Below are 26,176 nucleotides of genomic sequence, written 5' to 3'. Positions count from 1 at the left end.
CAAAATATCCCAGTTCATGTTAGAGGGGAATTCTCCTCATGGAGACCCAGTGAGGCCATGGGAGATTAAATGGATGATACATCTATTTTCTAGATGAAAGTTTGATGCCCAGAGTGAAACTCACACAGTTTTATGCACATTGTGTTAATACAGAACATTGATTCTTTTTTTTCCTTTCAGGATGTGAAAAGCACATTGAGCAGGTGTGTTTCCTATGTTCATTGCTCTTATATTCTTGGTGGTGGTTCTGGGATGATGTGTGTACATAGCAGCTGAGTGATGATGGGATGTTTTCTTCATAGGAGTGAGAATGTGAAACTCCAGGAACCAGAAACTGTTTCTACTGACCTGAAGAACGTGTATAAAATTTCCCTTGACATGAGGGAAGCGCTGCAGAGATTCGGAGGTGAGTGGATTCTACTGGGACATTCAGCTGTGTTGTGCTGGGGCTCTGGACAGAGCCTGGGACCCCAGGACACACATGGGCCCAGCTGACAGGCTTGGAGCTGTGATAGCTGGAGGCTGATGCTCTGAGTGCTGGGCAGTTTGCCTGCTACTTACAGCCACCTGCTGGTACTTGCCCAGGTGTCTGACCAGGCCCCGTCACTCTGACATCCTGACCCCTCCATGGCTGAGTTACTGGGTGTCACTGAGCCAGGTGCTGTGAGGCCTAGACTGGGCCCGCTGTTGTGGGTGCTGCACAGACGGGTTACGGATGACGTGTCTGTGCCTCTCTCCTGGGACACGTGAGGGCTGCGTTGTGTGGCCACTGCTCAGCGCTGCCCCAGCCCCCATTAGCCAAGGCTGGCCCAGTTTATGAGCAGAGGAGGGGCCTGTCTGGCTGCTGAAGTCTGACCTGGGCCGTGTGTTACTGGGTAATAAGCTGAATCCTACGGGCCCCTCGTCTGCTCTGAGCACAGCCCAGTGTGAGGTTGGGTCAGTGGTTTGCTGCTCAGTGAGTGAGACTCACTCACAAGAGTGTGACCCTGCCACAACGGCGGAGTGTGAGCTGCCCCCATCCAAACCCCTCCCACAACCCCAGCGCAGAGACCGGGGGCAAAGGCGGAAACCTGACAGCGAGGAGGGACAGAGAAGAAGCTAAGGCAGAGGAGAGGGGGGTGGGAAGGTTCAATGAACTCGGTCTGTGATTGTTGATCTGGCCCATTCCTCCTACCCCCGCCGCTCCTCTCCTCCCACCCACCCCCCGCAGGGGACAGTCGAAGGGGCCAAGCTGGGTGTGTCTGTCCCAGCTGATGGAGGCTGCAGGGCCAGGATCTCAGGGCTCCAGGGAGCAGGAACCCCAGGCTGTGGGAGAAGCAGATTCCTGTCTGTGAGTGGCTGGAGCCAGCACATCCCTGCTCCCCTCCCCGCTCGCCGCTCCCAGCCCAGCACAGCCTGTGTCCACTGGGCCCTGAACACGGCTAGGCTCTGGGCCATTCCACACCCCTGGCCCCTGAGCCTGTCGGGATCCTGAGCCAGTCAGCTCAGTGCCTCGTTCTAGGGGATCACCAGCCCGCAGAAGCCCCTTCCTGGGCAGGGTCCCAGCCCCTGAGTCACTCGCTGGCTGCTCCAGGCTGGCCAGGCCCAGGGTCTCCAGCAGGGCCGTTGGTGCTGGCACCGCGCTCGTTGCCAGAGCTCCCAGCCCCTGACGCAGCCCGGCCTGTTGTCCCAGCGCTGACCCCTCCCCTGCGGGTGGGGACGCTGCTGCTCTCAATGGCTGAGCCCCTCTCTCTGCCGCTGCCTCTGCTGCTGCGCTCGCAGGCTCAGCCCGTGCCAGGGCCAATGCGGCGCTACTGGGGCTGCTCCTTCCCTCGGCACCTGGGTTCTCTGTGTCTGGGGCAAATGGCGGGTGAGTGGGCAGGGACCTGCTCAGAGACACACGCCCTGAGCTGCACCCAGAGGGCAGAGACCAGCCAGGGCTGGGCAGCAAAGTGCCACCGTGCTGAGATTAACCCTTTCCTTCCCCCCACCCCAGCAGCCCCGACCAGTCAGTGCCACTCGACTGCCTGTGCTCCGACCCCAGGGACCCGGGTCCAGCAGCTCAGGGGAGTCTCTGGGTGAATGTGTGGGGCAGAGTAACCAGGGCTCCCTGATCCCCAGGTCCCTGTGTGCAATGGGGAAGGCCCCGCGCTGTCATGCAGCCCTTGGGGGCTGGGTAGTGAGTGTTGTTATTGATATCCTGAAATGGCTGAGGCTGGTATCTTGGGAAGCATCTTGCCTCAGTTTATTCTCTTCAGCACTCCTTAAATTACACCTCACAGTCCAAAATATCTGACTGAAAAGTCCCCTGCTGGGGTCCGCTCTGAGTCCAAGTAAACCCCGAAATAAAATCTTTTCCCTCACTCTGCTCCAGCCTCCAGCTCTCACTCCAGCTCCTCACTGTCCTCAAGTCAGGAGCCCTCAGTCCCTCCCGGAGCTGGGCTTGGATTAGTTTCCATGGTGGAATCGGACGACTCCAGCCCCCACTCCTGGAGCTGGGTCATTTCAGACTGTGCCTTTATTCTCTGCATCCACTTTCTCCAGCCAGGGGCAGCTCTCCAGGGCTCTGTCCTGCTACAGCTGCTGCTGTCATTGTTGTCTCTGGCAGCTTCTCCCCCTTAGGGGAGCTCCTCTGTCTAGGACAGTGGTCGCCAAACTGTTTTGGTCCTGCCCTCCCTTACCTGGTTTGCGCCCCCACCCTGGGAGCTGCTGTCAGGAACTGGGCCAGGAACGGGGCTCCAGTTGGGGCCAGAAGCTGGGGGCCATGGCTGGGAGTGGACCCGCATTTGGGGCCGGAAGCTGGGGGCTTTGGCTGGGGGCGGAACCGTGTTTGGGGCTGCGGCTGCAGCTGGGTTCTCAGCCTGGAGCAGGGCCGGGAGTGGGTGGCTGAAGTCGGGGCCGGAGGTGCAGCTGGGGCTGAGGGTGGGGCTGGAGTGGAGCTGGGGGCAGAGCAGGGGTGGGTGACATTCCCTTCCCGCCACCCATGGGGGCTGGTCCAGGCCCTGTCAGGCCCCGCAAATGTTCCTCCACACCCTTGAGGGGGCACGACCCACAGTTTGGGGAGCACTGCTCTAGGAGCCCCTTCCAGGCTCCTTGCTCTGGTGAGCTCTCCTGGGACCTCATCTCCTCAGCAGCTTCCTGTCTCTAGGATCCCTTCAGCTGAGCCCTGGTTACCCTTTATCAGCCTCATTAGCTGTTTCACTGCCGACTAGCCACCTAGGGATTTAATGACTTCCAGGTTGGTCTGGGTTGTCTCATTCTCCCTTACAGGAGCCTGTCACAGGTAGTCTGGTCCCTGACTCCCCTAAAAGGACCAGCCCTCTTGATACATTTCCCCCCACCCCCAGAGCCAACCTGTATTCAAAGGGAGGCTTGACCATGGCCGACACTTGGTTATGTTCTGCTAGAAAAGTTTCAAACTCCAGGGAAGTAAATTGGTGGCCACTTCCAGGAGCTGCATGGAGCTAGGGAGGCAGGGAGCCTGCCTTAGCCCCGGGCCCCTGCTGCGCCACTGAGCAGACTTTTAATGTCCCAGTCGGTGGTACCAAGTGGAGCCGCTGGGGTCCCTTTTCGACCAGGCGTCCCAATAAAAAAACAGACACCTGGCAACCCTATGGACAGGTGCCAACCCTAGGTCCTGTCCATATGGCCCAGTAACACGCTGCTGAGCCAGGTACAGGCAGCCACATGCCAGCCCAGGCCCCTGGCAGGGATGCTGAGCTGCCAGCTGCCATGGTCACTAACTGTTAACACTGTCACGTGCCACTCACCAGGCCTAGAGCCCCCAGGGCCCAGCCCCAGGAACTACTGTAACCTAGAGCCAGAGCAACGCAGGGCTGGAAGGGACCTCGAGAGGTCACCTAGTCCAGCCCCTCACGCTAGGTCAGGGACTAGACTATCCCTGGCAGGGATTTGTCCAACCTGTTCTTACAAACCTCCAGTGACGGGGATCCCACAACCTCCCCTGGAGCCGGGTCCAGAGCTTCACGGCCCTGAGAATTAGAAAGTGTTCTTCTTCGAGTGATTGCTCCTATGCATTCCATTTAGGTGTGCGCGCCGTGCGTGCACGGCTCTCCGGAACATTTTTACCCTAGCAACTCCGGCGGGCCGGCTGGGCGCCCCCTGGAGTGGCGCCGCCATGGCGCCTGTTATATACCCCAGCCGGCCCGTCCGCTCCTCAGTTCCTTCTTACTGCCCGTGACGGCCAGTTGGAACAGTGGAGTGCTCCCTTACCTCCACAGCCCTAGCGTTTCTCCATCTCTTCCTATATATATAGTTCGTTACTTAGTTTAGTAGTTAGTATAGTTATATAGTTATATAAGTTTAGTAGTTAATAGTGTAAGTAGGGAATTAGAGGGGTTAACCCCTCTTCTTCCACACCCGGTACGGGCTTATGCCCAGGGCACCGGGATTCAAGCCCTGCGCGGCTTGCCAGCGGCACATGCCGGTGAGTGACCCACACGACTCTTGCCTTCGCTGCCTCGGGGAGTCACACAGGACTGAAAAGTGCCCGATCTGTGTGGCCTTCAAACCCCGAACGAGGAAGGAGCGGGACTCTCGCCTCAAACAACTACTGATGGAGGCTTCGCTCCAGCCTCCGGCGCCAACTCCACCGGCGCCGAAGCCTTCCTCGGCGAGCAGCGCACCAGCAGCACCGAGCCGCTCCGGTGCCGAGGCCCCTCGACACCCGGCACCGACGTCCCGGCACAGCTCCCTCTCCCCAGGAAGGAAGCATAAGGCGCCAAAGACGGTCTCCGCAAAGCATCCGCAGAGACCGTTAGCCCAGCCACCTCCGACACAAGCGGTACAGGCTGAGGCAGTGCACAGGCAGTGCACGGTGCCGTCGACTCTGGCGCCGCACGGGCCGTCAAGTCCGGCACCACCCAGCTCCCCGGTACCCACCGAGGTAGAGCTGCGGATCCCGTCCACGCCTGAGGCGTTTGAGACGGCGAGGGAGCTAATCGAGCTCGCGGTAGCTCCCAGCCTCCGGCCCCCGGCACCGCCGGTGCGGGCGCTTAAGTCACTGGGCAAACCGCCGATGATGCGGCCTCCTTCCCCTGACAAGCGAGACGGACGGTGCTCCAGGATTCGGTCCCGATCCCGGTCCCACTCTTGGAGACGGTCGCCGCCGCGCCGATCCCGATCCGAACGACGATCAACGTCGCGACGCCGCTCCCCGTCTCGGCACCGGTCGCAGTCCAGGCAATCTCAATCGCGGTACCGGTCGCACTCCCGGCGACGGTCCCGGTCCCGTTCACCGAGCCACCGGCACCGCTCTCGATCCCGGTCACCGAGTCACCAGCACCACAGGAGGTCCGGCTCCAAAGACCGCTTTCGGCACCGAGACTCCCTGAGCCACTCACGACGCCGATGATCGCCGTCAAGGTCGGTCTCCCGGCGCCGCCGGTCGAGCTCCCGGCGCCGCCGGTCGAGATCCCGGTACCGCACCACACGCAGGTCCCGCTCCCCGCTTAAGTCACGCGAGGACTGACGCCGACCTTCTACGCCGGCTAGGCACCTGACTCCGGCATCGGTCACACGTTCGGGGGCCGCCTCAGCTCCTCCCTGGCCCTCTCATGAACCCTCCATCGCTTCCCCGGAGGGCAGTGCAGTGGACTTCAGGGCAGAGTCGCAGGGACGTGACCATGGGTCCCAACAGTGGGGATTTTGGGTTCCCTGGGCTCAACACGAGCGAGGGCCTCCCCTTCCACCGAGGCAGGCGGGTGCGGAGTGTTCGGTGCCGGAGGCCACAATCAGCAGGCCCCCACCGTCTCCAACGGGAAAGACCAGCTCGCCTCAAGACCCGGCGCTGGGACCGGAGCCCGGGGCGGCTGACCATCCAGGGGCAGAGCAGGCATCTGATGAGGTGCTGCCAGGCCGTTCCTCGTCCTCTTCGCCCGACGAGGCAGTGGCGGGGGCATCCACATCCGAACCCCCGCCTATTGACATAAAGGCACACCAGGACCTTCTCCGCCGTGTGGCAAAGGCGATTAACCTGCCAATTGAGGAGGTGCCAGAGGACGATGACCCAGTGACTGATGTCGTGGGAGCAGAGACCCCAATGAGGGTGGCACTGCCCTTTATCCGCACGATACAGCGGAACAATGCTACCATCTGGCAGTCGCATTCATCCGTCCCACCCACGGCGCGCGGGGTGGAAAGAAAATACTCGGTCCCGCCCAAAGGGTACGAGTACCTGTATATGCACCCAACCCCGGACTCTCTGGTGGTCCAATCGGTGAATGACCGGGAGAGGCACGGCCAGCCCGCCGCCGCGCCAAAATCTAAGGAGTCGCGGCGCATGGACCTATTGGGGCGAAAGATATATTCAGCGGGGGGCCTCCAGCTCCGCATCGCTAACCAAATGGCACTCCTTTCCAGGTACACTTTCAACATCTTGGGGTGCCTGGAGAAATTTTCGGAGCTGACCCCACAGGCCTCGCGCAGAGAGTTCTCGGCGCTCCTGGACGAGGGGAGAACGGCCTCCAGGACCTTGATTCGGGCAGCCTTGGACTCCGCCGACTCAGGAGCCAGAACTATGGCCTCCGGGACAACTATGAGGCGCATTGCGTGGCTGCAATCCTCCACCTTGCCCCCGGAGGTGCAATACACCCTCCAGGACCTCCCATTCGATACACAGGGTCTCTTCTCCGAAAAGACGGACTCGAGGATACAGACCTTGAAGGATGGGAGGATTGCAATTCGGACATTGGGCATGCACACGCCAGCCACCCAGAGGTGGCCATTCCGGCAGCAGCCCTACCGGCCCTTCACCCAGGCCAGGTCCAGGCCCTTCAACAACCGCCGGGCGGCCCCCTACCGCCGCAAACCGTCGGGGGGTCGGCGTAACCAGGCACAGGGCTCCTCCAAGGCCCCTCCAGGCCCAAAACCGGCCTTTTGATGGGACGCCCGAGGACGGCCCACCACTCTCCCCCCAGGATCCATCCCTCTTATTTTCAAATCGCCTTTCCCGCTTCCTTCAGGCGTGGCGCTCTATAACATCAGACAGCTGGGTCCTCAACACCGTCCAGCACGGCTACCGCCTACAGTTTGTCTCGCCCCCTCCCTCCCACCCACCTTCCCCGTCCCTCTTCAGGGACCCCTCTCACGAGCAAGTCCTCTTACACGAGGTCCAGACTCTGTTGAGCGTGGGTGCCATAGAGGAGGTGCCTCACAGCAGGCGGGGCAGGGGATTCTATTCCAGATACTTTCTCATCCCCAAAGCGAAGGGAGGTCTTCGACCCATCTTGGACCTTAGGGAGCTCAACAGACACCTGTGCAAGCTCCGCTTTCGCATGGTAACCTTGGGGACCATTATTCCTTCCTTGGATCCAGGAGACTGGTTTGCTGCCCTCGACATGAAGGATGCATACTTTCATGTGGCAATTTACCCCCCCCCCCCCACAGACGCTACCTGCGCTTCGTGGTCAACAACGCTCACTACCAATTTGCGGTACTGCCCTTCGGCCTCTCCACCGCACCGAGGGTATTCACCAAGTGTATGGCGGTCGTGGCCGCAGCCCTCCGCCGTCGCCAGATACATGTGTACCCGTATCTAGACGACTGGCTGATTCGCGGTCGGTCCCAAGATCTGGTAACAGCTCAGGTGACCGAAATACTGTATCTGTTCCGTTCATTAGGCCTGCTCATCAATGCCGAGAAGTCCAGCTTAACTCCAGCACAAAAGGTGGAGTTCATAGGAGCGGTCCTCGACTCCAAGCTAGCCAGAGCCTGCCTCCCTCGTCCTCGGCACGAGACGATGGTCTCAATCATACGGGTCCTGCAGGCATTCCCTACAACGACGGTGCGATCCTGCCTGCGCCTACTGGGTCACATGGCAGCGTGCACGTTCGTGACCGCGCATGCAAGGCTGCGACTTCGCCCGTTCCAGATGTGGCTGGCATCGGTGTACCGCCCCCATCGCGACCCCGTAGACATGGTGGTGACGGTTACGAAGCCTGCTCTCCAGACACTCACCTGGTGGGTGGATCCGGAGGTTGTCTGCGCGGGGGTCCCGTTCCACCCTCCTCGCCCGTCTGTCACCCTGACCACAGACGCCTCGGCGCTTGGATGGGGTGCTCACATAGGAGACCTGCATACCCAGGGTCTCTGGTCGGCCCAGGAGCTCTCCCTCCACATCAACGTCCGGGAGTTGAGAGCGATCCGCTTAGCGTGCCTCGCCTTTCGGGCCCACCTGCAGAGCCGCTGTGTAGCGGTGTACACAGACAACACAACAGCGATGTTCTATGTGAACAAGCAGGGCGGAGCCCGATCCTCCCCGCTCTGCAAAGAAGCAATGCTCCTATGGGACCTCTGCGTGACCCACTCGATTCGCCTAGAAGCGTTTTTTCTGCCGGGGGTGCAGAACACGTTGGCCGACCAGCTCAGCAGGTCGTTCGCCTCCCACGAGTGGTCCCTTCGCCCAGATGTGGCTTACACAATCTTCCAAAGGTGGGGGTTTCCCCAGATAGACCTGTTTGCCTCCAGGGAGAACAGGAAGTGCCACAGGTTCTGCTCGTACCAGGGTCAAGCTCCGGGCTCCCTCTCAGATGCATTCCTCCTGGCATGGACGGATCCCCTCCTCTACGCGTTCCCCCCGTTTCCACTCATGCACCGAGTGTTACTCAAGCTTCGGAGGGACAGGGCCCGCGTAATACTCATCGCTCCGGCCTGGCTGAGACAGCACTGGTACACCCTGCTGCTCGAGCTGTCAGTTCGGGATCCCATTCCACTTCCGTTATGGCCGGACCTCATCACCCAGGACCTCGGCAGGCTTTGTCACCCGAACCTGCAGTCCCTGCATCTTACAGCCTGGTTCCTGAGTGGTTGACCAGCGTGGAAAGGGGTTGTTCGTCGGCGGTGCAGCAAGTCCTGCTCGAAAGTAGAAAACCTTCGACGCGCTCTACCTACCTTGCAAAGTGGAAACGCTTCGCGATCTGGTGCGACCAACGAGGTCTTAACCCATTCTTGGTCCCCATCCCGACCATCCTCGACTACCTCTGGTACCTGAAAGAACAGGGTCTTGCGATCTCTTCCCTGAAGGTGCACCTGGCGGCTCTGGCGGCCTTTCGGCCCGCCATGGGAGGTCGGTCCGTCTTCTCCAACCTGATGGTTGCCCGCTTCCTTAAAGGTCTAGACCGTCTGTACCCGCCGGTACGTCGTCCAACCCCAACGTGGGACCTAAACCTGGTTCTGGCCCAAATGATGAGACCACCCTTCGAGCCCCTGGCCACGAGCTCTCTGCTTTACCTCACCTGGAAGACGGCCTTCCTCGTGGCAATCACATCTGCCAGACGAGTCTCAGAACTCCGCGCCCTGACAGCCGGTCCTCCGTACACCGTCTTCCACGGGGACAAGGTGCAGCAACCAGGAGATCTTCCTTCCGGTCTTCTTCCCGAAGCCGCACGCCTCACCTCGCGAGCAGCAGCTCCATACCCTGGACGTCCGCAGGGCCCTCGCTTTTTACATCGATCGGACGAAGCCCTTCCGGCGTTCGGCCCAGCTGTTTGTGGCGATTGCCGATCGCATGAAAGGCGAGCCGGTCTCCTCGCAGCGGATTTCATCCTGGGTGACATCATGTATACGAACATGCTACGAGCTTGCTCGCGTCCCCCCATGCCGCCTCACCACTCACTCAACAAGAGCACAGGCTTCTTCGGCCGCCTTCCTGGCCCATGTGCCCATCCAGGACATCTGTAGAGTGGCCACCTGGTCTTCGGTGCACACCTTCACTTCCCACTACGCGTTGGTGCAACAATCTCGAGATGATGCAGCCTTCGGCTCAGCAGTCCTACACTCGGCCATGTCTCACTCCGACCCCACCGCCTAAGTAAGGCTTGGGAATCACCTAAATGGAATGCATAGGAGCAATCACTCGAAGAAGAAAAGACGGTTACTCACCGTAGTAACTGTTGTTCTTCGAGATGTGTTGCTCCTATCCATTCCAGACCCGCCCTCCTTCCCCACTGTCGGAGTAGCCGGCAAGAAGGAACTGAGGAGCGGACGGGCCGGCTGGGGTATATAACAAGCGCCATGGCAGCGCCACTCCAGGGGGCGCCCAGCCGACCCGCCGGAGTTGCTAGGGTAAAAACGTTCCGGAGAGCCGTGCACGCGCAGCGCGCACACCTAAATGGAATGGATAGGAGCAACACATCTTGAAGAACAACAGTTACTACGGTGAGTAACCGTCTTTTCCCAGGGCAGTAACCCTGCACACCTGCTTTAATGGGAGGGGGGGGGCAGGGAGCAGCTGGGACCCACACATGTGCACACCCTAGAGTGACCAGACAGCAAGTGTGAAAAATCGGGACGGGGGTGAGGGGTAATAGGAGCCTATATAAGAAAAAGACCCAAAAATTGAGACTGTCCCTATAAAATAGGGACATCTGATCACCACCCACACATGTGAAACGGAGCTCATTTCTAGTTCAGCCCCATCTTTTTAAAAAAGAACTTTAGGTAGGGTTAAAATACATCTGTATTTTCCTGGACATGTCAGGCTTTTCGGTTCTTAAATCACCTCCTGGGAAAATATGGACGTATGGTAACCCTATTGGTACAAAAAAATACATGCTGTCGCACATCCCTTAAATCAGAACTTTTTATAGGGAACCCGTTGTTAAGATTTTGGCAGCTCATCACTGGGTATAGGCTGGTGTTTATGTGACCCATCGCTTATTTGCACTGTAGTGTCCAGGAAGTGGATCTTTTGTGTGGATTGGTCAAGGCTGAGGTTGATGGTGGGGTGGAAATTATTGAAATCCTGGTGGAATTCCTCAAGGGCCTCCTTCCCAGGGGTCCAGATGACAAGGACGTCATCAAACTAGATGTCAGTAAACTAGAGATTGCCGGGTAGGGGGAGACAATCGGAATGACGCCAAAGGGAGGCTGGGACTCAATGTAAAGATCGTCACAGCTGGGGATTCCCTCCCTCTGCACACCCCTAGGGGCTGGGGGGGGGGGCGCGATGGAGGAGCGATGTCAAGGTTCCCTGCATCCCAGGTCACTTTCCCTGCCTGGGCTGTGTAAGGGGAGGGCAGGAGAGCAACAGCTCCTGATGTCTCGCCTCTGTGAGTTTGCTCTGCTTCGCTGCCAGCCAGGAGCTGTTTCTGATATTACATAAACTAAGTCAGAAAAACTCACTCTTCTTACGGAATGTGTGTGTTGCCATGGAGCTATATACTGGTGTAACAGAAGCGGTTTAAATGGCCACTTTACCTTGTACCTGTGTAACTTTCCCATGCAGACAAGCCCTGCATTGCTGCGGGGGTTGATTTAGCATCCAGAGCACCCAGGATCAGGAGGATACAGGTGTCGAAGAAAAACTCAGTTCTCACTTTTTGTTTGGATGCAGCAAAATCAAATACTTTATTATTTCTCCAGTAATTACCATGGAGGGAGAGAGTGCCATAGGACACAGGGTCCTGGACAGGTCTCTCAACTGGTAAACAATCACAGCAAGCCTTTATACCTTTTACAGACTATTTCTAGCAATAATACAGACAGTAAAAAGCAACAAATACATTTTGTTTATACATAAGCTTTTCTGCTATCTCACTAGAAAAACAAGACTGCAAGACTGCACATTGCAAGGTCGTAATAACTTTCACACAATTCACTCTGTCTTACATTATCTTGCTTCCTCACGTCACCAGGGTCACAGTTAACCTAACTCATGCTAACTAACATTCATTAAGATCTCTTCAAAACCTTGTTAATTATTTACTGGCTTCCACACTCCCCCCTTTTGTACTTCTAGTACAACAAACAATTTCAAATCTCAATTCGCATGAAACCATGGACTTCAGATACTACAGCAAACATGTCAACCGTCATGGGACGTAATGACAATGCATGATTAGCATGAACATGAAAGGTATTGCTATGATTACATTTTTTTACAACAACAACAACAATATAATCCTAAATTAACTAACAACACTACAAATAATAACAATCCTATAGGAATAATATAATGGGGCTGTTGTACAATCGTGAACACAAAGCACAAAACATCATACCTAGTACATAAAGTAAACACTCTATAAGCTGTATGAAAGGCATTCCTTCCAGCTTGATATACATTCTAAAACATGGGAATTTGCCCTTGCAATTCAGAGATTCTTTGAACCTTTGGTAACAATGAAAGCAAATTTTGAAACCAATCAGGTACTATTCTAGTCCAATTAAAATATACCTGAAATCTAAGAGCTACATGTAACATTCTATCTGCAGGCCAGGAAATGATAGGATTGCCTGCAGCAGTGGTAAGATCAATATGTATATCTTGTAAAGTGGTGTCATTAACGCACACACAGCTATCATTAGCTTGAAAAAATGGGTGTCCCGTCAGGGTAGTTCCTTGACCTCCACCCTCTCAACAAATATTGTCATAAACAGTGACAACTTCCCCTAGCTTCAGTTTATAGATACACTGAGCTGTGGTGGTTCTAACGGCCAAAATATCCATTGACTCTCTATTCTTATCCAAAATGTCAGGTGTCATTCCAGGGGTGCTGTCTAGAAATCAGTTGGAGATACCAGGTGGTCTAATTTCCCCAGATGTCTCGGTAAACAATTACAGTCCCACAGGCATCCTCCCCATGGACCCAGCAGGATTTGGTATGTGGGAGCCCACACCCACCCTAACCGGTCCATATGCTTGGAAGGAGCACTGTGAATGTCCACACTTCCATCCAGAAAGTGTCCAAGTATGTCTTCATGACCACAGATCAGATGGTACTCCTGACGTCTGTAAGGGCAGTGGGCCAAGTCTAGTCCAGATCCCACTGCAATGCCTTCCCAGCCTCAGTGATATTCAATACCATCTCTGTCAGTAACTTCTGGGTCATAGAACTAAGGGTGGAAATTACATGTAACTCAGCAACTCCAGCCTGTACTGAAGATAGCTGAGCTTCAAAAATAAGACTAGTGGCCTTTTCTAGTTGCCCCAATTTCTTATCATGTTCTTGGCCTGGAAGAATAATCCAAATGGCTACTACACTATTGGCCAGATGAAATAACCCAGCCCACAGGGATCTGGTCAATTCCCTTTTTGTCCAGAGGAAATAACCCAGGCCTTTTTGTTGTGCTAATCTAATGGTAGCCCCTTGTGAGCAATCTGGGTATGTAGAAAACTGGATAAGGGCAATGTCAGGTAAAATCCAATTAGGGAGGGCAATACATACTGAAGGATTTATCCAGAACACAGGGCGCAGCCTGTAGAATAAACCCCAAAATCCAATTAATACCACAGTCCCAAGCATGGGTCCCACAAATTTCTTCCTGCCAGTATGTAATTCTTTGTTTCTTCACCAGGGTCAGTTCTCAGTGTCCTTTTCAGTCAGGAATTCCTGGACTTTGGCAATGTCAGTGGAGTGAGTGTGTCTTCTTCTTTCCCAAAACAATCGAGGTTTAGCATCCTACAGGGGAGAGGTTTCCAGCACATATCACCCTGTAATAGCTGTGCTCTTTTCTAGAAAAGTCTAAAGGCACAGTTGGTCTGTCAGTGGTCAAGGGAGCTTTTTCCCTGCTGTCCAGAAGCACAGTAGAACTAAAAGAAAGAATAGGCTAATCATCAATAGGAAAATTCTTCTGATGTGGAGGGGTCTTTTTGCAGTGAGAATCCTGGGTCCAAGCAGTCAGTTTGTGGCACTTCACAGCGGTGTCGGTAGTCAGCAGGACTGGGAAAGGGCCTTTCCAGCATGGAGCCAAGGCAGTCTTTCGCTGATGGATCTTTATGTAGACCCAGGCTCCTGGTTCCAATGAGTGGCAAGGTTGCACAGGATCCTTTGGTAGTGCTTCCATCACCTGTGTATAAAAAGACTTAACACATTTCATTAGTGCCTGACAATATTTAAGCATTATGTTATCCAGCAAATGAATGTCCATCTGAGCTGGGGTTAGCGGGGGTGCAGTTGGTAGTCAGCATTGGGTGTCCTGTCAAATTTCATGAGGGCTGAGTCCAGTCGTTCGATTGGGAATGGCTCTCATACACCTCAGTGCCAAAAGAAGGGCATCCGGCCACCTTAAGTTCGTTTCAGCACAAATCTGGCCCAGTTTATTCTGTAAAATCCCGTTCTGGCGTTCCACTGTCCCAACTGTGGGTGGTGAGGGCAGTGAGTTGCACATAACTCCTTCACAATCGGTCCAGTAAAAATGAATTCCACGATCACTGTTGATACCCACAGGGATGGCAAAACGTGGCACAAAATCTTTAAGCAAAATGTCACAACAGTCCTGACACCTGCTTTCCTGCAGGGAAAAGCTTTAACCCAATTGGTAAATACATCAACTAAAACAAATACATATCCATAACCACAACATGTAGACATCGAAATAAAATCAATCTGAATATTTACAAAAGGTCCCCAAGGAGGAGAGTGGGCTGGCCGCTGCACACCAATCTCGTGTAACTGCAGCAAACATTTCCCCCCCCCCTTCCCTTGGTAGGCAGCCAAGCGGTGTCCTTGACTGGGGCCAGCGCATGTTAGCCATTCTCTACTTGGCTTTTTTTTTTTTTCTTCATTTAACCTACAAAGGAAACTTTTACTCTTCAATTATACACCTTTTTCATACCATGAACACATAAACAGTACTGTTATACAGTACAGAAGTATTATCATTCAATGTATGCCACATATACCCTTTCACTAAAATAACCTTATTACAGAACTTTGGAAGAACAAGCCAGGACAAGCACACCCACTTTGAGAAGTTCACTTAATATAACTTCTAGTCCAATAGCTATCCACCATCCCCAGCCCTCTGGCTAAAAGTCTGAGGTAGCCAGAAGGATCCCTCGTACAATATGGGGAGTGGGTTAACTTTTCATCTCCTTGCGTCCAAAGACTGTCAGTATGCAAATTTTAACAACAATTCTCAATTAAAAGATTTGGCCAATGTAGTTTCTTTCTCTTACTTAAGAAAATGTATTAGACTTTAGTATATCACATTTTTCTGATATAACTAAACACTTTGTACTCTAAGTTGAAGAAAACAAGTATCTGCATTGCAATGCAACATTTTCGCTTGATGTCAAATCAGACCATCTCATGAAAATATTAAACACAACAATTTTTTTGGCAAAACACCACAAAACAGAACATAGAACACACAACATAATTGTGACTGCCAGTAAATCATAGTATGTTGAATGCTGTGTAGCTGGCATTAATGTTCTTTGATTATCTGAAAGACAAAAACAGAGGTCCACCCCTTCGGGGCAGTTAAATACTTAAAATATACAAATACTCTTGTTGATTCTAGGCAAAACAGAGGAATTACCCCATATTTTCTCGTATGTGCTTCTTAGACAGCCCTGGTTCAGCGGCCTCTACCTTATCAGTTAGTTAATTTGCATTAACACAGATGCTCTCCGGCTTGCTTTTTATTTCTTTTAACTCCTGCTTTTAAACACTGAAAGAAAACATCACCACTTATAGTGCCTGTAGGGCCTAATACAATGTCATTACATAGCACTGTATACATTCTTCAACTGATTTAACAAAATTGTTCATAGCCAAATGAGTGCAATCTAATAATTTCTTTGCCTGAATTCATTCACAAATATGTCAAAGACACCAAAAAACTGTTCTCTTCAGCTTTTTCACAAAGTTCAAGTGCTGTTCCCCCCAGCAAACACAGAGTCAATTTTTCATTTTCCCTTAAAAATCAATTGTTTTCTCCTTCCAACAGCCACTTTACCAATGCAAATCACCATTCCAAATATCCTTCTGAGTATTTGAAATCCTCATGCTTATATTCACTTACTTCTTCTTTCCACTACACCCTCAAAAGTTTCCAAATCTCTCTGTCTGTTGCCCGCCTGCCTGGGCCCGATCCTTTTTTCCTCACTGAATCGTCCTGTCCATGGACACGAGCGTGTTCCACAACCAGTTCTTAGCTAGGAGGGTGGGCTACTCAACTAGCCCCCACCCTTCTGGTCTTGTCCCCAAAACATTTCGACTCACAAGACTACCTGAGTCCTTCCTAGTAAGGCTTGCCACCTGGGCAAAAATACATGGCCATTCACTTAACACATAATCCAAACCCCTTTGGGGGCATACCCAGAGACCCACCCATTTGTCTGCTGACACTTAAACAGAAAAGAAAATTACACAAAAAACAAAGAAAATTACAGTCTAAGCCAAATTTTTCTACTTCTATTATATTGTCCGCTACGGGGGGGGCGGGACTGTAAAATTTCAGGACAACCTCAGAGCTTCATCGCACACATGGCTTCCACCCTGATGAATTACGAACGAGAAGTTCAGTTCCGCTCACACACCTAACGCCCAAATGAACAGAGCAGAAAAACATCAGTAACCGGTTAAACAAAACAGAGCCAAAGCTAAATAGTGCACCAAAACCAAATAGTGTTTCCTTATTCTATTAGAGCTCACCTATAATCATGCTATTCTTAACACAAAACACCAACAGTACCAAACAAAGCAAACATAAACTAACAAGGGTAAAACAGATAGATGGTGTAAATTCTACAGTGCTTTCCAATTCTCTATTGCTCACCAAACTGTGACAAATTTCTGTTACCAATTATCCCTTATGTCAGGTGATCAAACTGACATTGCAGGACTGGGGGGGGTAGATAGAGAAATCACACCATATATCCAAATTTTAAAGCTTCATTAAAAATAATAAAACAACAATGGAGAGTGTTGGGAATGCTCCCACATCACTCGGGAAAAATATGAATGCCCCAAGCCTTAAGCCACTTTAATACTTACACATATCCAGACTGGCATGTCTGTGTATAATGTTCAGAGAAGGGAAATAGGTGGACGGGAGATTATCCTGTATACAGCTTGTCCAGCATTTCCAACATGCTGCCACTCTTGGGATGGCTGTTCTTTTACACCCTGGAATCTCCTGCGGCGTCTCTTTCAGAGATTCCAGTTCAGGTCAGCTGCCTATCCGGCTTCAGGGTTGCAAAAACTGTTGGATCTCACTGAACCGTTAAGCTTTGCAAATGCAATCTCAGTTTCGTAACTTAAACTACTTTTTGCCTTTTTTATTTTCCACAACCAGCTGGGGCTGAAGCAGTTTTACTTAGCACTTAGCATAGTCCGCACTAATTCATGACCTTGAAGACAAAACAACTTCTCCCTTATCTCAGGGCTAAGCCGAATTTCAAATTAACCCGTTCCTACACAAATTGCTCACACTGTAACAGAGGTTTTTCTTTGTGATTAAAGCTCCACTGAGATATATGATCTTATCTAGATTGAAGGTACCTTCTAATGGGCATTGTTTAAATGAATTTTCACGCGTATACAGATTCCAATCATTTAAATACCTGCAGGTTTTAGGACCATAATGTACGTACATGTAATATGCTGGGGCACCCTTAGGGGGTGAGGTGGAATATTTAGACAGTCCCTTACCCATTTTCCACTCACACAGGAGCGACTCACAAGGAAAGGGGAGGGAAGATGGGTTTACACACTCCTAGACCCAGGCAGCTTCCTCGCCGGACTATGCCAGGCTGAGTCAGCCCACCGTGGGTCGGCTCTCCTAAAGATCCACTAGTTACTGGGCTAGCCCGGTAACAGCCACTCACACTGGTGTACACACACACACACACCAAGGCCTCTTTTTCTTCCTTTTTCTTTTTCTTTCTTTTTTTAACCCTTTTTCAACCTTTTTATCTTTTTTTTTTTTTTTTTTTTTTTTTTAAACCATGATGCATCTTTACCTGGTCCGGACCAATACCATGAGGCGGTATGACAACCCCTCTTGAGGCGGTAAAAACCCCTCAGCACCGGTGCATTCTAATGCATTTACCTATGCATTACCTTATGCATTACCTTATGCATTTCCTTGGCCAACTCAGCAGTTCCCAGTACTGCAATAAACTAACCTTATTGGGGCCTCTCCCCAATACCACTTTGCATCTGATCCTGCTGCACAGTCAATAAGTTCAGATGGCGTGAGCCCAACAGAGAGACAGACGTCCTCAGGGAAAATCCTCCTCCGATACCCCAATAGAGATTTCAAAAGGTCTCATACCTCTCATGTGGCGCCATGGGGTTCGAAGGGGAATGATCCGTAGTAGTTGTCTGTGGGTCCGTGGGCGTTGCCATCCCGGACGAGCCCCCAAATTGTCGAAGAAAAACTCAGTTCTCACTTTTTGTTTGGATGCAGCAAAATCAAATACTTTATTATTTCTCCAGTAATTACCATGGAGGGAGAGAGTGCCATAGGACACAGGGTCCTGGACAGGTCTCTCAACTGGTAAACAATCACAGCAAGCCTTTATACCTTTTACAGACAATTTCTAGCAATAATACAGACAGTAAAAAGCAACAAATACATTTTGTTTATACATAAGCTTTTCTGCTATCTCACTAGAAAAACAAGACTGCAAGACTGCACATTGCAAGGTCGTAATAACTTTCACACAATTCACTCTGTCTTACATTATCTTGCTTCCTCACGTCACCAGGGTCACAGTTAACCTAACTCATGCTAACTAACATTCATTAAGATCTCTTCAAAACCTTGTTAATTATTTACTGGCTTCCACACAGGGCAGGGCTTAAAGTTGCCTGAGCCCTCACATGCTCCTGGGCTGCAGGTTCTGAGCACAAAATCTCACCCTGAGAGTTTAAGTCATGGAGCATAATTATGTGGCAAATCTTTAACAAGAGGGTAGCACATTTTGTTGATTACATAGGCCCAGTAGTAATCCCGGCTGGGCTCCTCCCCATCTCCATCCCCCTTCAACTGGGTCCCTCTTCTCCCCACTCTGGCCATAACCTTATCGAGCTTGGTGAAAAGCAGAAAACTGGAAAAATTAATTTCCACTAAAATCAGGCTTTTCTCATTGTTACCCAAATCAATAGCGTTCAGACCAGGGCAGGGATGAGAATGGCCTGGCTGGACTCCGGGGGTGAAGAGACCAGCTGGGTGTCTGGCTGACACTGGGGCAATAAGTGCAGCTGGGGAGGGGATGACTGGAGTGTAATGAGGGGCCTGCTGACCCTAACTCTAACCTCACTCACAGCTTAAACCCTAACCCTGAGGTCACTGCCTCATCCTGTATCTTGAGGGATCAAATGGTGATTTTAGTGGAAATCAGGCTTTTACAGTTCTCTGGTTTTCACCAAAATCAGGAGGTTTCTGCCCACTGAAGCCTAGAACATGCCCTGAAACACTGGAGCTGATGGGACGTGGTTTTCAAAAGTTCTCCCATTACAGACGGGCAGAAACGCCACCGAGTTCAGTGTGGGGCCTCCCTTCACTTGGCCAGAGGGGAAAGGAGACACCATTTACTCAGGCTTTGGCTACACTGGCAATTTGCAGCGCTGGAAAGCCTCCACCAGCGCTGCAATTAGTAAGTGGCCACACCTGCAGGGCACTTCCAGCGCCGCAACTCCCTGGCTGCAGCGCTGGCCGTACACCTCACTCAGCATGGGGAATAAGGATTCCAGCGCTGCAGCACCAGCGCTGGTCATCAAGTGTGGCCACACACCAGCGCTGTGATTGGCCTCCAGGGTGTAAGGTGTATCCCAGAATGCTTTTATAAATTACTCTCTTTGTTTTGTTATGCAGCCTCTCTTTGTTTTGTTGTGAAGATCGGAGCTCCGCTGAACTGCTTATCTGAAAAACAAACACTGATCACAGCAAACAGGAGCTATCTGTACCTGGCTGTGAACGATCAAATGAGAGGCAAGCAGTTTGCTTGACAGAGAAACAGCTTTGGATACAGGCTGTTTGCAATTAAGACTAAGGGTTCGCAAACATTTTGTGATTTTTTCAATCCAGGGAAACTAACACACACAGTGTTGGCTCCAAAAATCCACTCTCTCTATCTTCCCCGCTCCCTGTCACAGTACACCACAGGGAGTGAGTGAAACAGCGGGGAGTCCGTGTTGGAGGCAGGCTGTTTGCAATTAAGAGTTAAGACTAAGGGCTCGTGAACATTTTCTGATTTTTCAATGCAGGAAGCTAAACACACAGTGTTGACTCCAAAAATCCCCTCTCTCTTTCCCCCCGCTCCCTGTCACACTAGACCCCACTCCACCCCCCTCTTTTGAAAAGCACGTTGCAGCCACTTGAATGCTGGGATAGCTGCCCATAATGCATCACTCCCAACAGCGCTGCAAATACTGCAAATGTGGCCACACACCAGCGCTGGTAGCTGTGAGTGTGGCCACACACCAGCGCTGGCCCTGCACAGCTGGATGACCAGCGCTGCAAACCGTAAGTGTAGCCATAGCCTCAGTGTTTTACCTGCACTTGGCCTTGTGTCCCCAGTATAATGCTCGCAATGGGAATAGCTAGGCAGAGCCTCTGTGTGTGTTCTACTTTCTACCAGTAGAAAAATGACGCCGATGAGCTTGCAATACTTTCAGATAAATCTTCTACCTTGTAACACATCTCTCCTGCTATTCACTTGCAGAGGCACATTGTGCAGAGAGAGGTGAGACCCATTGCAATGAACAAAGGGAAAGGGAGGGGGAATCTCAAACTTTACAAGTTCCATAGACACCCCCTCCCCCAGGGCAGGTATTCAGAGCTCTCACTATGAACTGAGAGTCAGTTTGGTTTGTGTGGTATGGGAACTTGTTGAATAGCCTCCTTTTTCTTTTATCATATGCTTACTTGTTTCTCTTTGCTTTACTTTTAGAGAAACTGCAGGGTGAACTCAGTAAGTTGCCTTTTATTCCTAATATAAACCTTGCTACAAAATTGTATCGTATTCGGAGTGTCTGTGTTCAGGGGAGGTCTCGTCTCTCTGTCTGTGTTTGGTTTCTGAGGCCTTGGCTACACTTACAAATTTGCAGCGCTGCAGCAGGGTGTGAAAACACACCCTCTCCAGCGCTGCAAATTGCGGCGCTGCAAAGCGCCAGTGTAGTCAAAGCCCCAGCGCTGGGAGCGCTCCCAGCGCTGTACGTTATTCCCCACAGGGAGGTGGAGTACGGACAGCGCTGGGAGAGTTTTCTCCCAGCGCTGGCGCTTTGACTACACTTAGCGCTTCAAAGCGCTTCAAAGCGCTGCTGCGGCAGCGCTGCCACGGCAGCGCTTTGAACTGCAAGTGTAGCCAAAGCCAGAGTGGAGAAGAGCCCTACTAAATGCAGGTAAATAAATTTGTGGTTTTGCTAATAGATAGTTATCATACAGAAATATATTTTCTCTTATCATAAACTTTGTTAGAGATTGTTTTCTATTCAGCAAGTCTGTGTTCAGGGCAGTTCTCATCTCTCTCTATTTGCTTGATTTCAGGTTGGGAAAAAGCCCGACAATATGCAGGTAACTGTGCTGTAAGCTCTGCTGAAATGAGATCTGTCAAAACCCCACCAGCCCCTGAGAGCTCTCTGCTCCTTTGCTTTGGAAAAATGCTGAGTAATTTCCCTCCACTTCACCTTCCCAATATGGTATCTGGGTCGTGCCTGATAGACATTATCTCACCTAACCTTAATAGGCATTAAATTGCTCAAATCGCCCCTCCCAACAGCAGGGTTTCCATGCTCATACAGGCCTTTAACCTGCAATTTCCTTCTAGAACACTCTGAAGGGCTAAGAGCTGGTCAGTGTCTCCATGGCTTTGGGCTGAGGCAGGCCCTGTCCCCGGTGCAGAGGCAGATGTTTTTATAACCAGACTGTGAAACTCACGGACACAAGTAAAACAAACTGTGCCCACATGGCAGCTTTCCTGTCTCTCAGCTGTGGCTGAGCTGTGTTTTACATTCACACCCAGCCTGCTGCCTGACCTCTGTGTGCACTGGTGCATGCTGGGGGAGACTGGGCAGCGCCAGCAGAGGTTAGCAAGCCCAGGTGACATGCGCACACATAGCAGCACCAGTAGCCCAGGGGTCAATGAATTCTGGGGTATCCTACCACACAGAGCTGGGAGGGAGGGGGCGCTCTGGCCACCATCTCCTCAGGGAAGCCAAGGCCTGAACAGGCCGCAGGGACGGTTCCTCCCCAGGGAGAGGTTCCAGCAGGTGTCAGGGCTGAGCCACGTTGGCAGGACAGTGGGGGGACTCACATGGCCGTTGTGATGTCTTTGTATCCTCGATACACAGAGCTCCAGCAGCTGGGGTTTGAACCCCACTCGTACCCCCGGCACGAGGGGGGTGGCTGGCAAAGTCATTAGATGGAGACACCTGAGCCCCTGGGGGTCTGAGATGGTCTCTGTGACCATTATCCACTCTGGGAGATGCCCAGGTGCAGCTGCAGAGGGTCTGTGCCGCTAGTATCGTCCATGGGACAAATGGCTCTGGGCAGAGAGTTCAGGCTGGAGCCAAGTCGCCATTTTCAGCCTGATTTGTGGGGGTGAGATCAGGGGCTCCTGCCCCTCCCTTACCCTTCCCTCACCCCTGTGAGGGACCCTGAACCCAGCATCTATTCTGACCCCTCACCAACATCCCTCCCGCTCTTCTCACTCCCTTTCTGCTCCCCTGGGCCCCTGCCCCTCTACTCCCACTTTGCCTCCCTGGCACATGCCCCTGCCCTCCACCCATCTCTACCCTGCTGGAACAGCCCATCCCTTCTCCCCCTGCCCTCCTGGCATCTGCCCCTCTCCCCAAACATCCTCTGCACCCTGGAGCCCACCCATCACTTCACCGCCCGCTATGTCCTGGCATCCACCTCTCCCCTTTCCCTCCTCTGTGCCATGTCTCCTACCCCTCCCCTCACCCTCCTCGGCTGTCCTGACTTTCGTCCTTCTTACTCCCCTCAGCCCTCCTGACACCTGCCCCTCTCCCCACCCTCTCTGACCCCTGGAACCCGCCCCTTCCCTCACCCCCCTGTGCCCACCCCTCCTCTAGCCCCACTCTGACCCCCTGGCACTTGCCTCTCCCCAATCCCCTCCCCTAACACCTCCCTCTACCCACCTGCCCTGCCTCTCACCCCTCTCTGCCCCCTGGTGCTTGTCCCTCCCCTCCTCTGCCCTCCCTGTGCCTGCCCTTCTGCTCAACCCCCTCAATCCCCCGGCAACTGCCATTTCCCTCCCCCACGCACCCTCCTGCTGCCTGCCCCTTCCCTCCTCCTGCCCCCCAACACCTGACACTCCCCTTGGCCCCTTCCTTCCTGGTGCCCAGCCCCTCCCCACCCTCTGCCCCACTGACCCTGCTCTCCTCTCACCCCTCTGCCACCATCGCCCATGCCACCTTCTCCTTATTTCTGACCCCTGCCCCTCCCCTCCCCCTCTGGCTCCGTGACACCTGCACCCCTCACCACCCCTCCAGTCCCCTGGTGCCAGCTCCTCCTCTGCCCCAAGTCCCAGCTCTACCCTGGCCCCATCTGCCTCCCCGGTGCCTGCTGTTTCCTTTGCCTCCTCTGCCTGCCTGGTGCAAGTCCCTTCCCTCGCACCCCTGGTCTCAGCCCTTCCCCTCACCTCAGCACTGCCCCACCCCTCCCCTCCCCTTCTCCTAACCTCTGGGCCCCACCCTCCCTTCATCCTCCTTCTGCCCCCCTGGTGCCCACATCTCCCTGCACACACCTCTGCCCCCCTAGGGCCTGCCCTTCTCCACACCCCTCTCTCTGCCCCCTTCTGCTCACCTGCTCCCTCACCCCCCATTCTGCCCCTTTGGCACCAATGCCTGTTCATTCGCTCCCCCCCCCACATGGTTCCACCTCCCCCACTCCTCATCATCTCACCCCTGGGAGCTCACCCACCCCTTGATTTCCCCTGCCCCATTGGAGCTCCCCCATTTCCTCACCCCCCTCTGCCCCCTGGTGCCTGCCCCTTCCCTTGCTTCCCTGTGCCCCTTGAGGTCCATCCCCTTCTTCTGCCCTGGTGCCCACCCCTCCCCCCACCCCCTGCAGCCCCCTGGAACCTGCCCTTCCCTTCACACTCCTATCTTCCTGGTGCCGCTCCCTTCCCTTATCACCCCATTGCCCTTGTTCCTGCCCCACCCCATGTCCCTCCCTGCCCCCTCTGCTCCTATCACCTCCCCCTCCCCTTTCCTCCCCAGCATCAGTCTGTCACTTTCCCTCCCCCGCCTCCACTGACACCTTCTCACCCCTCCCCTGCTCCTCCTGCCCTTTCCCCCCATTGTCTCCTCCAGGCAGAGGGGCCCTGACTCCCCTCAGGCAACAACCCCTCCCCCCACAGTGATTAATGGGGACACAAGTTAATTTCCCTTTGATCCCAGTGACCAGCCCCTGCCCCCGGCCCTGACTCTGTGACTCTCTCCCCAGTGGACGTGACTCTGGATCCAGACACGGCAAATCCCAACCTCGTCCTGTCTGGGGATCGGAAACATGTGAGACTCGGAGACACACGCCAGGATCTGCCCGACAACCCTGAGAGATTTGATCCTATGCCCATTGTCCTGGGCGCTGAGGGGTTCGCGGGCGGGAGACGTTACTGGGAGGTGGAGGTGGGAGACAAGGCTGAGTGGGCTCTGGGGGTTTGTAGGGAATCTGTGAGCAGGAAGGGGTGGGTCACAGCCACACCCGAGGATGGATACTGGGCCGTGGGGCTGTGGGATGGGGAATATAAGGCCTGCACCTCCCCCCAGACCTCCATCCCAATGAGCGTCAGGCCCAGCCGGTTTGGGATTTTCCTGGACTATGAGGCGGGCGAAGTCTCGTTTTACAATGTGACTGACAGGTCCCATCTCTTCACTTTCACTGGCACCTTCTCCGGGAAGCTCCGCCCTTATTTCTGTCCTGGTCTCAGTGCTGGGGGTACAAACGCGGCTCCCCTGATAATCTGCCCGGTCCCAGCTCAGGCCGGAGGGAATCTCGGTCCCTGACAGTGACCCCATGGCACAGACTGACCCCTCCCAGCCCTGCTGCTCTTCCCGCCCCCAGTGGAGGAGGCCAGTTACTGCAGCAACTGGACTTTTTGTGCTGACCTGATGGTGCCAGTTTCCCTTTTCACCTGGGAACCCCCAGCCCTCACTTTTCCCCATCCCCTACCCCAGGGGTAGCAGATGGGGGTGGATGGAGTCATTCACTCCTGTCAGAATTTTCTGCCCCTGTGAAATCTTAAAAAATAAAAAAAAGCTTATTCTAATTTAGAAAATATTATTGTAACAAGGTGTAAATACAAGAATAGTTTAATTTACCTTTCAATAGTATTTCAAAAACAAGCATCTAAACATATTTTTAGAAATGGAATTATTTACATTTTTTTATTCTTCCCTCAATTCTATATTGAAGTTTAATTTCTCTAAATAGCGTCATTTGTATTTCAACTGTGAAATTTCAAGAAACCCAAAATATTTATCTTAACAAAATAAACTATTAAATTGTCAGATTGGGTTGTTCAGTTACAATGTACATGTGTCATAAACATCACAACTACAGACATGTGTAGCTGTTTTCTCCCTCCCCACCTCTCTCTATTGCCTTGACTGGTTCTCTCTGGCAGGCAGGGCACATACACGCACCTCCTGCACTACATCTTTGACAATTAATAGATGAAAAAATGATCAAATTAGTTAAGCAATATATTTAAGTTAACTCACACAATATAATATTTGAACTTCTGTCAGCATTAATTCATGTGATTTTTTAACTTTCTAGCTACATATAAACAGTAATCAAGATATGACCCTGTCTTTATTTTTCTCTCATCAATTAACAAAACATGGTCCCCACCCTCAAATGCTCTCTTCCTACAGATAGAAATCTCTCCTACAATCTCCATTTTTTAATTTATTTTTATTTAGAAATATTATTTGCAGGCAATGTACTGTCAGTGACTGCTGTTGATTTCAATGTACTGCTGGGCTCTTCATGTTCTTGGTTATAAAGACACAACAAATGTAGTTTGATAAAGAAATAGAGAAGGGGTTGTGTTCCTTTACCGAATCATCACAAATTAACTTAATTGTATTAAAGACCCTGGCACTTAATGACACATAACATGAAATTTTGTTAATCTTTATAAGGAAATTTTTCTTCTTGGCTATAAATCAGTTGAAAGGGTGATATTTTTGTTGTCATATGAGGTTTAGAGTACAAAGACAAGAAAGTTGCTCCAGGAAATTCATCACAATTTCTCTGGGTTCTGTCCAACACTGTGATGCTCTGTACCTCTGGGGAACACCCTACACCCCCATGTTCATCTTTATAAAATGATTGTGTTGTATCCAACCAATTAAAGTTTGTCATGGCTGGTGTCTTTGGAAGGCTCACGTTGCACTGAGCATGGTTGTTATAGTGATGTTATAGTAGTTGTTACAGTAATGTTATAGATTATAATTTCATGTATGTA

At 52.3% G+C, this 26,176-nt stretch overlaps 1 protein-coding gene across 2 annotated transcripts in view; it reads left to right on the top strand.

Annotated features, from left to right (window-relative positions):
- The window catches only part of LOC123346102 (E3 ubiquitin-protein ligase TRIM39-like), a 32,285-nt gene extending 6,231 nt beyond the window's left edge, over positions 1–26,054 (top strand). The window contains exons 5-9 of one of the 2 annotated variants that reach the window (XM_044983322.1): positions 181–203; positions 303–406; positions 20,630–20,650; positions 21,226–21,252; positions 24,148–26,054. In XM_044983322.1, coding sequence (XP_044839257.1) covers positions 181–203; positions 303–406; positions 20,630–20,650; positions 21,226–21,252; positions 24,148–24,707 — 735 coding nt within the window. In that variant the 3' untranslated portion in view covers positions 24,708–26,054. The remainder of the gene's footprint in view (positions 1–180; positions 204–302; positions 407–20,629; positions 20,651–21,225; positions 21,253–24,147) is intronic. The other variant, XM_044983323.1, reaches the window with a different exon arrangement.
- Positions 26,055–26,176: the final 122 nt, after the last annotated feature.

The sequence above is a fragment of the Mauremys mutica genome, chromosome 12 (genome assembly GCF_020497125.1).
Source record: "Mauremys mutica isolate MM-2020 ecotype Southern chromosome 12, ASM2049712v1, whole genome shotgun sequence".
Classification (NCBI taxonomy): Eukaryota; Metazoa; Chordata; order Testudines; family Geoemydidae; genus Mauremys; species Mauremys mutica.
This window is presented reverse-complemented; position numbering and strand designations above follow the sequence as displayed.